The sequence below is a fragment of the Carica papaya genome, chromosome 4 (genome assembly GCF_054855325.1).
Source record: "Carica papaya isolate Zhongbai chromosome 4, ASM5485532v1, whole genome shotgun sequence".
In the NCBI taxonomy this organism is placed as follows: Eukaryota; Viridiplantae; Streptophyta; class Magnoliopsida; order Brassicales; family Caricaceae; genus Carica; species Carica papaya.
In genome coordinates, this window is record NC_142312.1 from 29,621,423 (window position 1) to 29,636,806 (window position 15,384).

At 29.6% G+C, this 15,384-nt stretch overlaps 1 protein-coding gene across 1 annotated transcript; it reads right to left on the reverse strand.

The window, feature by feature from the left end:
• Positions 1 to 1,145: 1,145 nt before the first annotated feature.
• Positions 1,146 to 3,254, reverse strand: LOC110820692 (uncharacterized). The gene has a single exon (XM_022050268.2). It carries the CDS (start codon positions 3,209 to 3,211, stop codon positions 1,586 to 1,588), a length of 1,626 nt encoding a protein of 541 aa, XP_021905960.2. The 5' UTR covers positions 3,212 to 3,254; the 3' UTR covers positions 1,146 to 1,585.
• Between the last annotated feature and the right edge of the window lie 12,130 nt (positions 3,255 to 15,384).

Here is a 15,384-nt window from a genome sequence, read left to right on the forward strand (position 1 = left end):
AGTTTCACTTCTCCCTGTGAATGAATCCTTCTCTTCCTGATACATTCGTTTATGGCAAAAAAAAAGAATGCTCGCATCTGTCAATCCAAGAAAGAGGATCTATCAATCCGTTGAATCATGAAAAATCCAATTTTGTATACCGTGAAATGAAGTTTCTGCGGATAGTATAATGGGATGAATGGAAATGATTGATATGGGAGCTCCTTTAAATGTTCCAGTCGGTAGAGATACATTTCCTTAAGCTTTTGAAAAGGACATTATACAAACTGGATTACTGTTCTCATACTTACATTTTAAAAAACTTGGGTTGCTGTATTACTGCCTCTAGGATCCACTGGTTCTACCTGTACCTTCCTTTCCCCTCGGTCAAGTCCGACTTGGTCGGCTAGAAGACGATTCTTCCAATCAACGAACCGTATATTCCTACTTCAAATGATCATTTTGACAATCTTTCTGGTAAATTTGGAGTTGAAAAATCAAATATAAACTGCAAATCTCTCATAATTTCTGGTTCTAATACGAAATTGTTATGGTCCCACCACCCTTTTATCTGCAGCTCTTCTTTAAGAAACTTCACTCGATTTACAACCTTCATCACCCTATCCTTGAACTCATTGACAGACTCAGAATCATTTATCTTAAGGACTCCAAATTCTCTTCTTAAGCTGAGTATCTGCATTGGTTTTGTCTTTTCACTACCTTAGAAGAAACACCTCATTGATTCTGTCCCAAACTTCTTTGCCCATTTCACACGACATAATCTCAGAAATGCTGCTTCTGATACAACCGAGTGAATGAAAGAAAGGGCCTTGCACTTCTTTGCCACTTCTTGTGCACTATGTTTCATTTGATTCACGATTGGGTTTTCTCTTAAAGAATGAAGATCTTCTCTAACATCAATAGCTTCCCATGGATCCATCTCCTTCAAAAGAATCTTCATTCTAACAGCCCAAAATTGATAATTTTCTTCGTTAAAAACTGGTGGAGAGATGCTTCCCGAGCAACCTGAGGCCATCTACAGAAAGTTTTTTGTTTTTGGAGTAAGGCCACTCAGAGAATTTTCTCTTTTATTCCCCTGTTTTTTAGGGTAAATTTTGTCTATGCGTTTGGTGTGAATGTTCTTTTACTGAAATGAAGTAGAACACTATGTATCTCAATTGTTATGAGACAGATAAGTAAAATAGAATACATTAAATTTTTTACAAACACTAAATAAATTGCAAACATTCTCTAATTTTCTCCTTATTGCAAAAAGTGAAAGAACCTCTTGCCAGCTTGAGTTTGAAAAAATCAACAATTAGGAAAGAAACGAAGTATTCAGACTACACTTACTAAGATCATTAAAATAAAAAAAAACTCAAATGAATTTGACAACAGTCATACATACAAGAGGGCAACAATGAATCTATCTTAGAAGCAAATATGGCAAAAGCTTTGACAATTTTCTTGTGGTCAATCTTGGAAAAGCAGTGATGGAGGTAAGCTTTATATTTGATCTTCATCTTAGTCTCCTGTTCCCTTTACTGCGTTTGTAGTAGAAAGTACAAGACTTATATATATTCCCTGCCGACTGATTTTCTTAAAATCAAGACTTGTTAGGAGCAACACATTCCCAGTGGACAATAAAACTACATTCAGGCTCGGCACACTCAAGTGCCAAATCTGTGCAGGGTTGGCTGCAAGAGTTGCAGGCAGGATACTTCTCTGTCTTCTTCACGAAACGGAGGGAGTGGGGGTGAGAATCAGTTGCGTAAGCATCTCCAACCTTAATATAAGGATACTTGCCAAGTAAACATTCGGGATGAATGGTGACACCGCAATCATCACAGGAGTAGAACCAATTATCTGGATTTCTCTCATCTTCGCATACATCGCAATAAAGCATATCTGAATCTGAATCATCCTGGAAGGTGAGTTTCAGAGGATGGTCGTCATAGCTATGCATAGCTGTGAGTGGTAGTGTAGCACATTTGAAATGAATACCATAGTCACATTGAGAGCATTCCAGTACGTTCTTTCCGGACGCACCACAGCCATTGCAATCCCGCACTCCATCAATCCCGAATAAGACAAAGAGGCTATGTTCATGAGCTTGATGGATAAGAGTGTCTGAAATTGAAGAGCAGCGGAGATCGATATCAAAACTGCATCTCTCGCAGTTGTAAGAGAAGCCGTTGGAGTAGATTGAACAGACCTTACATGCAAAGACTCTACTCGAATGAGGTGATTTTGGTCGAAGAGTAAGTGTATGCTGGTGAAGCGGGTAAAGCTTATTTCTGGGTAATTCAGTACAAGTTTTATGGAGGAAGAAATCACACCCTTCACAGCAATAAAATGGAGACAAAATGCGTATACCGCACCCATCACAACATTTATTATCCTTACCCACATTACTGAAACTCAAGGTATGTTCATGGCTGAAATGCTCAATCTCAGCTGCAATCATGTCTTCACCCAACTTGATTTCCTTAACAATCCTGATTATAGAATCTACCCTGGCCTCACTGCTCTCCGTATCATCTTCCTCATCTCTTGTTGTGTCATCCCGTATATCAGAGTGCGTTGCGCAGTGGACATGGACAGCATAATCGCACGCTGGACAATGATAACACCCATGGTTTTCACTCAGATTAATGTGACAAATCGAACAGGGGCGCCATTCATGAAGAAAATAAGTGTGTCTGAGAAGATGTTCATGGCGAGTTATTCTGATGGCTCTTGGTAATGAAATACAATGGTAGTGAACTGTGAGGTTGCAGGAGATGCAAACGTAGGGAGAGTGAGAGCCATCTTCGCCGCAAGCATCACAATCGAATGAGACTTCCTTGCAAAGGAGGGTAAAAGGGTGTTCATGGGTTTGAGATCGAATAACTGGAGGTAAAACTTCAGCGCATTCAATGTCAAGGGAAAACTCACAGATAGAGCAGTGATAAACTAAGCTCCCACTGCAGAAGCACAAAGCACAAATAAGTTCCTCGTGGTTGGATTGAAGAAGAAGAGGGTGTCTTCGGTGGAGAGGATGGGAAATTTCAGCGGGTAGCTCTGCACATTTTTTGTGGAGAAAGTAGTCACATTGAGTGCAACCATAGCTAGATTCCTTGGATATTGAACCCAGGCAGCCGGAGCAATAGGTCTTCCAAGCATCACTGTTTGTGTTTTGGCTTTCCAAGGAAGTCAATGAATGTTTGTGACTGAAATGATCAAGTTCCATTTCTCTCTATCTCCGGCCCTCTGTGAGACCGAGAATACCAGTTATTTATCACAGGGATTATTGAATATGCAATTATTGATTCTCGTGTAACATTAAAAAATACATCACGTTGTGCACACTGAACTTCAAAGAAAGACTTGAAGGCGACTTAAAGACTTCGTTGGATCACTACATTATATTCACTTAAAAAAAGTTACATCCATATGATGGAGAGACCGACTATACTCTTATAGACATGAATAAATTGACATTTTGATAATAAATTCAAAAACTAAAATATAACAGAAAATTTCAATTATAACGTAACTAGTAATTCAATGATTAAAATTAATAATTTATCTTAAAAAAAAACATAAATTCAATAAATTGAATGATGACATTCAAAAACGTAAGAGAGCGAAACGATTACGCCAAACCCTAATTACAAACAGGGAGGCAATGAAATAAACATTAGAACTACTTCGTATATGTCAAATCTAACGAGGGGCTATTTACTTAACAAACTTTTAAACTACAATTTATCATGATTCATCACCAACCCGTTGTAATTAAGAAACACTTAATTCGACTGTCTTATTTTTTTGATATCCCTTGTGCCTCTTTTCTTGTTGGGTAGTTTCTCATTAAACAGCCTAACTGACAGTATTTTCTCTATACTTGACCAAAAGTGAGACTAGAAGATCGCCATAATAATCACCAATCCCATTGGAATTTACCTTCGTAAAGCACCATAACTCTAGGTTACCTACATTAGAAAAGATGCAACTTAATCAAGTCTATCTACGCAAAAAATGTGTTAAGAGTATCATTGGAACAAATGAAGTCTCAAAAAGAAGAAAAAAAGTAAAGAATTCATTAGAAAATTCAAATTTAATTGACATTCTAATTCTAAACATAAAAAATAAAAGACCAAATATTTTTGGTCACACGTTCTAAATATAGAAATGTCGAATAGCAATTTTTTTTTTTTTGATGAAATTCATTTGTCTAATACAAAGTTTACAACTTCTTAAGAAAATTATTATAATGATCCATGAATTAAAATAACTTCCTTTTGAAAAAATGTATAAAATGATAGGCGAGTCAACTAATCAGTTTTCTCATACATTCATCATTATTAACCGTAGCCTTGGAAAGACAATGTTGGATAAAAATAAACTCATATTTAAATGTTGAAACTACAAATAATAAAAATAATCATAGATATAAAAAGATAAAACTCTTCGTGCTTAAGAACCTCAAGCTCTCATGGCATTTTTACATCAAAATCAAATATATAAAAAAATTCATAAATGAACATAGAAGGAAAAAAAAAACTGTTAGTAATAAAATTTTTGGTAGATGTTCTTTTTATATCCTCACAGTTCTCTTACAAAGTTTACATAAGAAGATTTCTATTAATGTTTATAAGTTTTAGTAAAATTCTAAAATTTGTAACCATTTTTCCATTTGAAGATAGGGAATAATATTGGTTTCTTACTTCAATGTGAATGATGCGTATATGCAATAGTATCAAAAGAACAGTACACTCTAACATTCATTCAAAAACCCAGGATGTTTCATTTTTCTAACATTAATTAAACTATATCGGGAAGAATAGTTGATTGTGCATTTCATTGAATACCCCAGTCCTATATATATACATATTTTTGTTGGATTGTAATATGTGCATAATACATAACAGAAAATAAAAAACAATTCAATCTAATTTATTTATACTTAAAAATTATATTGCATATTAAATACCAAATCTAAAACATACATAATAGCGGATTCTCAAGTTAAAATTATCCAAAAGTACGAATACTCTACGCATATCCACACCGAAACTAACTTTTTATGTTCAACTCTTTAATTAACGGAACGTACAAACAAATTAATAATTAATGTGTTAAAATTTTTTCACAAAACTTAAAAAGAAAAATTCTCCAATTTTTCTTTTTGGTGTACGGCTACCTTTTCTAGTTCTCTTCTCCACACTTTTTTCAAAACCTCCACATCTATATTTATATATCATATACATATTTATAGGTGACATCGGTGGAGGAGTTCCTTTTGAACTCTCCGACGTCCAAATTTATTTGGATTCATCCACTTTTTTTTCTTTTTAACACCTAAATATTTACATATACATCTCATATATATATATATATATATGTTTATCCTTTTTAATTATTATTATTTAATAAAATAATTTTATAAATCAATTTAATTTCAAATTAAATTTTACAATAATCTCAATTATTATAATAGTCACACATATTATATTATTATACTAATAATATAATAATCAAAAAATATAAATATTAATTTTCTATTTCAAAAATAAAAAATTTTAATTTATCTCAAATATTAATTATATTCTTGATACTAGCAAAGAATATAATAATATTCTATTTAGACCAAAAATTTTATTTATTTGATTAAATTAAATTCTCTAATTTAATTTTCAGATAATTAAAATAATTAATTTATTCAGCAAAAATCAGACCACTTGTTAGCACGCGACCCATAGGTTCAATACTAAACTAGTAACAAATTAGTCAAACTAATTTACTAATTAAGATTGACATCTAACAACACTCCTCAACGACCAGATAGTATAAAATATACAATTACTCTCAAGAACCTATTAAAGAAATATGTAATACTTTTTTTTGTCATTATTGCTCTAGGTTAACTCTAAGATATGGTTTAACCGTCAAATTCCAATAGGTAACCAACTATATTTCATGTCAATTATAATTGACTAATGAATGACATAAAAAAAAAAATTCATTCATTCAATTGTCATGACCAATATTTTAATTTAGTCATTATAATAAATGACAACATAGACCTTAAACTTATTATCAAATTTGACAGGTTACATCTTGATCAATCATTAATTCTATAAGTATTTAATCACACCTAATATCATTTCAACTATAATTTTATAACTATAGGTGTTCATAATCAAAGTATAATAAATGACTTATCAATTATTATGATGATCTTAACTCTAAGCAAATTCTTACATCTTATCAAAATAAGAAAATACTCTAAAGACAGTTTAAGGTAATATTAACTATTAAAAATTTTCAATTGGGTCGGTTCAATTATCATATCTCCATGTGTATCATTTATATATGTGATTTACTTAATCAAATCAAGTAATCTTTATCTTATAGAGACTATTATATATATATATATATATATTAGTTTTACCGGATCAGTAATGTCTTATTTCAATGATCCAACGACTAATAATATTTTAAATTAAACCACAAAATATTTTACTCTCATTATCAAAATCCTCATCTTGATGTAAATCTTATAAATTTAATCAAGAACTTTATCATATAAATTAAAAGATAAGATAATAAATATAATAATAAAATATTATTATCATATATTAAAATAAATTATCAAATAATAATGTATTCAATATATTACAAAAATAATTATATCGTGAACATAACACTTATATCCCCAACAATCTCCCACTTGCACTAGATCCAATTTGTCATTTACTTCATTCCTAACTTCCACTTATGCTTATCAAACTCATTTGCACCAAGAACTTTAGTAAACGGGTCAGCTGCATTATTCTTTCTATCAACTTTTTGAATTTTAACGTTCCCATATTCAATGATTTCTCTAATCAAGTAGTACCTACACAGAATGTGTTTAGATTTTTTATGCAATCTTGGCTCTTTTACTTGAGTAATTGCTCCAGTATTGTCACACAATAGTAGAACTGGACCTTCTATTGAAGGAACCATACCAAGTTCAGTTAAGAACTTCTTCATCCAAATAGTTTTCTTAGCAGCTTCACTTGTCGTTATATATTCTATTTCGGTCACTGAATCAGCTATCGTAGCTTATTTGAAATTTTTCCAACTCCCTGCACCACCATTTAAGGTAAACACATAACCAGATATAGATTTGTTATCTTCTTTATATGAAGCAAACTTGCATCGGTATAACCTTCTAATTTTAACTCAGATTTTTCATAGATGAGTAATTGGTCTTTAGTTCTTTTCAAATACTTAAAAATAGTTTTTACCACTTTTCAATGTTACTCACCAAAATTTACCTAATATCGACTAGTCACTCCTAGTGCATAAGCCACATCAAGACATGTACATATCATGGTATATATGATAGCTTCCACTACGTTAGCATATGGGACTCCACCCATTCTTTCTTTCTCTTCAAAGGTATTAGGGCAATTCTCTCTACTTAGAGTGATTCTAGTACCTATCAGTAGATAGCCCCTTTTTAGAATTTTTCATATTAAACATCTTCAAAATTGTATCAATGTACATAAACTGGCAAAGTCTAAACAACTTCTTAGATCTATCTCTATAGATCTTTATTCCTAATATATAAGTTGTTTCTCTAAAGTCTTTCATGGAGAACTGTTCAGATAGCCAAATCTTAGTATTTTGTAATGTTGGTATGTCATTTCTAATGAGTAATATATCATTTACATACAACACTAAGAAAATAATTGTACTCCCACTAGTCCATTTGTATACACAAGGTTTTTCTTCGCATCTAACAAAATTAAACTTTTTAATTATTTTGTTAAAATGAATATTATAACTCCGAGATGTTTGCTTTAATCCATAAATTAATCTTTATAACTTACAGACTTTATCATGATCAAATGAGGATATGAAACTTTCAAGTTGTGTAATATATGCATCCTCCTGCAACTCACAATTTAGGAAAGCTGTTTTTACATCCATTTGTAATATCTCACAATCATAGTATGCAGCTACAGCAAGTAGAATTCGAATTGATTTGAGCATTGCTACAGGGGAAAATGTTTCGTCATAATCGATTTTTTCCTTTTGACAATACCCTTTAACAATAAGACAAGCTTTATAGGTCTCCACCTTTTCATCTGCTCTAATCTTTTTCTTAAAAATCTGTTTACAACCAATAGACTTTATATCCTTTGAAATTTCAACCAAATGTCAAACATTGTTGACCTTCATGGATTCCATTTCAGATTCCACGGTCTTTATCCATTTCTCAGAATCAGAACCTTGCATAGCCTCTTCATAGGTCTTGGGGTCATCATCATCATGATTAACCTCATTTGTTACACTATCTTGCACTAAAAGACTTAACTTGTCTTGTGCACGAAGTTGTCTACCAAATCTTATAAGAGGTTCATATACAACTTGCTTATTTTGTACTAGATTAGTTTGTTGTTTAATCTGATTTTGAACAGGTTCATTAACTAGTCCTTGAATAACACTTGTTTCTTGAACCTCAACCATTGGAGATGACAACTTTCTTGTCATCTTTAAAATATCTAATAAAGGTTATTTAACTTGCTTCTCATTATCTTCTTCTTATACTGATTCATTAGTTTTTTGAACTTCATCAAGTTCAATTCTTTCATCATAATTTTCTTCAAAAATAAATTCTTCTTCCAAAAAGGTTGCTCCGTTGGCCACAAAAACTTTATGGTCAGATGGGTGAAAGAAATAATATCTCATTATTTTTTTAAGATACCCAATGAATCTACACTTATCAAATCTTGAGTAAAGCTTATCAGTTTGTAATCTCTTAACATAAGCTGGACAACCCCAAACTTTAACGTACTTAAGGCTTGATTTAAGTCATTTTCATATCTCATATGGTGTTGTAGAGACCGACTTAATGGGTAATTTATTTAACAAATATACTACAGTTTTTAAAGCATGTTCTCATAAATTAATTGAAAGATCTGTAAACCCCATCATTGATCTCACCATATCTAATAAGGTTCGAATTCTTCTTTCGGACACATTATTGTGTTGTGGTGTTCTATGAGGGGTCCATTGTGCGAGAATCTCATTCTCTTTGAGATATTTAGTAAAATCATCACTAAGATATTCTTCTCCTCTATCAGACCTTAACACTTTAATACTTTTGTAAGTCTATTTTTCAACTTCACTAAGGAATCTTTTAAACATTTCAAACGACTCTGATTTATGTTTCATAAGATACACAAATCTATATCTTGACATATCATCAGTGAAAGTGATAAAGTAAGAATATCTTTCTCTGACTTGAGTTTTCATGGGGCTATAAACATCAGTATGAATTAGTCTCAATAATTCAAAAGTTCTTTCTCCACTTCCAACAAATAAAAATTTGGTCAATTTTTCTTTGAGACAAGATTCACAAGTTGGATATGATTTATAATCATATTTGTTAAGTTAACTTTTTTTGTACAACTTGCTTATTCTTTTCTCTCCAATATGATCAAGCCTACAATGTCAAAAATATGAATAATTTACTTGATCATCTCTTTTTCTCTTAAAGCAAGAAATATACAAAACTGACTTTTCATTCATATCAAGTAAGACATAAATACTATGTTAGAGATAACTATTTGCATATAAGTCATCCCCATGATAAATAGAACAAACTTCATCATTCAAAATAATACGAAAACTATGTTGGTCCAAAAAAGATATTGAAATTATGTTCGAAACAAATTTTAGAATGTAATAACAATCGTTCAACAAAAGTACTTTGCCCGTAGGCAACCTAAGACAAATTGATCCTACGGCTAGAGCTGTAACTTTTGCAACATTCCCAACTTAAAGATTAACTTCTCATTTTTTCAATCTTTTATTAATCTGTAGTCTCTGTAATGTATTGCAAATGTTAAAATGATTACGGGTATCTAATACCCATATAGACGGATTAATAGAAGTTAAAGAAATCATGAAAATACTTTTTATTAAGGTCTTACCTTGTTTTGTATCTTTCAAAGATACAAGATACTCCTTGTAGTTTCTCTTCTAATGCTCTTTCTTCTTGCAGAACAAACATTCAGCATCAGATTGATCAGTTTTTGCCTTACCTTTGGGTTTGGTCACACCACCCTTAGGTGCAACAGACTTCTTAGGTTTCTTTTTACCCTTACTCTTCCTTTTAGAAGAGTTGCCAACCAACATTACAGTTCCTTTCTTCTTCTCAGATGCAATTTGATTCTCATAATCAATCAACATATTGAACACCTCATGAAGATCACAATTCATTTTATTTACGTTGAAATTAATAATAAATTGGGTAAATAACTCAGGTAGTGACTACAAGATCAAATCTTGAGAAAGTTCTTTACCCAATGCGCATCCTAATTTTTGAAGTTTTTCAATAAGATCAATCATGTCCAAAATATGGGACCCAACTTGAGAGTTAGCAGTCAGCTTGGATCTAAATAAAGACTTAGATAACCAGTATCTCGTTGTCCTACTTTGTGCACCATACATCTTCTTAAGATGATCGATGATTGCACAAGGATCCATATCCTCATGTTTCCTCTAGAGTTCAGAACTCATAGAAGTAAGAATAATGCATTTGGTAGTAAAACAATCTGTCAAGTATTTCTGAAAATTCTTGACTGCCATAGCATCATCCTCAGATGGATTCTCTCTGGCAAGCTTATCGATTATATCAATAAGTTTTTCATGCATGAGAACAATTCTCATATTTTAGTACTAGTCAACAAAATTTGGTCCAACCAACTTGTTAATATCAAGAATGTAATGCAATGATATAACAGACATATTGAAAAATTTGAAATTAAGAAAATACAATATATAAGAACACATTTACATATATCACAAACAAATAAACTTTTATCTAAATGATATTTTCACTAAATAAATCATATAATTTTAAGAAATCTATATTTTAATTTAGTGAAATATAGGAATCATCTAACAATATGAACGACCCCTTTGGTAGTCAAGTCGATTCTCACACCCATTTTAAAGGTAGGTACTTTTACCAATTGTGTCTCTGTACAACTTCTATGAATTGTTCTATACCAAATAGTTTTCTGGTTGTCAGGTCATTCCTATTAGTATAGTTGAGTTCAACCATCATAATGACAAATAATTAATGAAATTTCATATTTTTCAAGTAATCCAGACAATTGATATAAAATTGAAATAATTATTTTTATATATGCATCTTATGCAATAAATAACTTGATTTTATTCTTGGACTACAAATCTCCTGATTTTCAGGTCATTCTTTGTAAACAAGAAAAAAATAAATTTATTTGTTTTGATGGCAAACTATATAATAAAATATCTTATATTTTATTATTATGAACTCAATTTTAAATTAGAAAATATAATTATTAAAATAATTATAAAAAATATAATGATCAAATAACTAATATAAAATTAATTTTGTTTAAATTATCTACATGCAATTAGTCCTAATAAACTTACATCATATGTAACACTTAATTCAGAATTATATAAAAAACAAACATACATGTAATAATTAAAAATTAAATATGATATTTATTTACGATTAAAAATTTTAAAAATTATTGTAAATATATTAACAAAATATTCAAAAGAAATAAATTTTTTTTCACCCACATATTATATACACATATACATCTCAAATATATATATTTTTTAAGATGAGAGCAATGCGTATAATTTTAAAATAATAACTATTATTACTATCACTATTATTATTATTTCTGAATACATTACATATATATATATTTGTGCAGTGGGTTTAGCCCCAGCCTAATTTTCCTTTTCCCTTTTCCTTTTTTTTTCATTACTGGAAGGGGTTGGAAATTGTTTTGATTACACTCATACCGAACGGGGTATTAAGGTGGTTGTATGTTTGGTTTTCATTACCGGACGAGGTATGGGGACAGTCAGTTGATTAATAGATAGGATATTCAGTCCATGTGTAGTGGAAATCTCTATAAACCCCCAGCGACACCAATAAGTAAGTAAAAATATAAAGTTTGATTACTATTGATCTTTTAAAATGTATGATGTGTATTGATATTCTGGTTCTTTCTTTCACAAATGGTATTTGGAAACTTAAATGTGAGTAAGGAATAAATATTTTCAAGTAAAATGAATTTACTTAAATCAAAAAATAAGCTCCACTGATTATTTTACAATTTCTACAAACCTTTGATTTCTCCATATCGGTAGTAAAGTGTTGATATTCTTACTGAGATAGTGTAGCTCACTCCTTCATCATTAACCATTTCAGATAAAGATGATCAAGATCCGGATTCTGAACAGTAAAAAAATTAATAAAAAGTTGTCTTCATGTTTTCCTAGTTACGCAGCAGAGGTTGATTACATAGGTTTTTAATTTACATTTTTTTTCTTTTATATATTTCAAGGGATATTTCAATTTAACTGTACAAAAAATGTAACCCCAAATTCTAAATTATTTCTACAAATTAATAAATTTTAGTATTATTTTATTACCTGCATTTTAGGCATTTACAAGCTAAGGCATTCCAGATCTCATGGGTTGAGGTCATGTCAATGACATAGGAGAAACTTTCTTCGAAGAGAGATGAGAGCAACCAATAGAGTGACATTTGGTATTTTTGAAAACATGTTTTGTAATTTGGATTGGGAATGATTTCTTCAAGTTTGCCAATGGTTGGTTTTTTTTTTGGTAAAGCAGGTGAAGCCATAAATATATTCCATTAATTTTTGGTGGTTTATAGGGGTAAGAATTGCATTTCCAAGCAAGATAGTTCTTGCTTGTGAGTTTAATGGAGAAAGAGTGATGAGAGGTAGTAATGGTGTTTTAGGTAGAAGCTGATTCCTTTGTTTATGCCTCTGATACCATGTAAGTTTTGGAGAAAATAATAATTTAGTTATAATTGATGTGAGGACAATTGGCTCATACTTATATAATGAGGAATTGTAGAGATAAGAATGAGAGAATGATTTGCTACAATCTTAGAGTATGATATATATATCATGTGCTAAAAATAAGAAAAGAATAGTTATCTTTTAATATGTGCATCAACGGATAACAAATATGCTGACAATTAACTACAAGTTAAATAATTATTAAAGATATCATAAAACTATACTATTGTTAGTTATAATTCTTATAATTATTATATCAATTTTTTAGTGGTTATATGATAGTAAATATGACTTTTACATAATATTAAAAAAATTTATATCACTTTTATAAACACATTAAAAAATTTTAAAAAAAAATCAAAAGAGAATCCTCTAATCTTTATATCATTATTTTCTTTTTATTAAATTTAAATTTAAACTTTCTCAAATAATCACCCTAAAATGTGATTCAAGATCATAGTTTCTCTAGATTACAAGAATACTAAAATAACTTAGCAAAGTTTTCAACATAATATATATAACTCATGCAATACCATAATATATATATATATACCTAAGTATCTAATAGGTACTATTAATTAGCAATTTTTTAGTACAACATAATATATATTATTTTACACAAAATAAAAGTCGAAGCAGAAATATTAAATTTAAATGAAGCAATTATGAATATTCCTCAATTTTATAATATGTTATCCGGTGAAGGCCTATAGCTAATGGGCTTCATGTAGTCCACAACTAATCTACGGATCCAAAAAAATATTATATGTTCAATTTTTGGAAATTACATGAATTTTCTTAAATTATAATAACTTTTATTTACTTATTTTTTATTATAAAATTTCGTTCTTATTTATATCTTAAGTCAATAAAAAAGAATCGATTGAATATTCGAATTTAAAGAAAAAATATTATATAAAATAGTAAAATAAATAATATTAGTATTAATATTTAAAATACATTAAACAACAATTGAATATTACAAATAGATATAAATAAAAATAACATTTTTGATATTCAAACGTTATTATTAAAAAAAACAAAAAAAGTAAAATATTTTCATTATTCTAATAAATTACCGTGAAAAACTTAATTCTTTAATTATAAAAACTGGTTCTTCATTATATATATATATATATATATGTGTGTGTGTGTTTCATTACATATTTATGTGTATATATATATATATAAATGTGTACATACATATATTAGCCATTCATATCGACTTTCGTACCATCTCAAAAAGTCTATTTATACATAGAAGAAATGATAGAATTGACAATTGAATTATAAATTTAAGCATCGGATGCTTAGAGAAAGTACAGTGAAATTGATATCTCCTTGGAGCAGATTTGGATAGGTCACAGACTTGGGAATCACGGAAAAGACCACTGAAAGAAAATTCAGACCATGAATTTTCCGAGAAATTAAAATTAGCCAAACACGTTTACATATATATATATACATATGTATATATTTTACAAAGCAAACTTCAACCCAGATGCAGTCCTTTTCGGTGGTTCATCAAACTATTTTCATTATATATACATATATATATGCATCGGTATATGTGTGTGTGTACATATATAACTCGTGATCTTCTTCAAAGATCAATTATATAGGTATGATCCTCCAAATTGCTAGCCAGTCACTTTCGATGATGTCTTCTATAAATACTTTTGGGTATTAATAGATGGAAGTGAACAAAGAAAAGGTTACAAGCTATACAATAAGAGATATAAATGAGAAAGGTCTACATAGTTTGATTGAGTGAAATTAATTGTTGAAAATGCCAAAATCATTAATGAACTAAGTTACAATCATTTGCAAACTTTTATTGAATCAAAGATTGAAATAGATTAAGGACAAAAAAAAAAAAAAACATGTTGGATGACGGAATTATAAATTTATAATCTATAACTATCAATCCGAATTGAAAAAAAAATGACACAACAAAAAGATGACCTCGAGAAATTGCTTGACTCATTATGTGAATTTGGTAAGACCAAGCAAAATTGTAGCATTAAGTTTGCTTCAATCTAGTTCTGAGTTAAGGATTAGAGCTTGAAAATTTTTAAACAATTAAGTAAATAATAAATTTAAAATAACAAATTAATTTATATATTTTAATAAAATAAAAAATAGACAACCACACACTCGTTTGAGCCTCATCCATTTAGTTTAATGGAAAATTTTGAGAACAATCAATATAATAGATCGGACAAATCCTAAAAAGTTTTGTTTTATTTGATCCGATTTGTTTACAATAATGAATGAGTTAACTCATTTTGATATCTTTTTCGAATTTTTAATTTGTTAATTTTATTTTAATTAAAAAAATTTAACAGTTAAAGAATGATTAAATTTAATCAGTTTATAATATTAAATAAATTAACTCGATCTCTAATATAATTTTTGATATAGTTCTAATTATTTACTTTAAATTTAAGTTCCAAAATAATTCTATTAGTGTTTTATTACGCGAAATATGCTTCACTTGTTAAAAAAACATAT

What these genes read in the sequence shown, in the direction of transcription:
- LOC110820692 (XM_022050268.2), bottom strand. Translation starts at nt 3,211, where the DNA reads ATGGAACTTGATCATTTCAGTCACAAACATTCATTGACTTCCTTGGAA.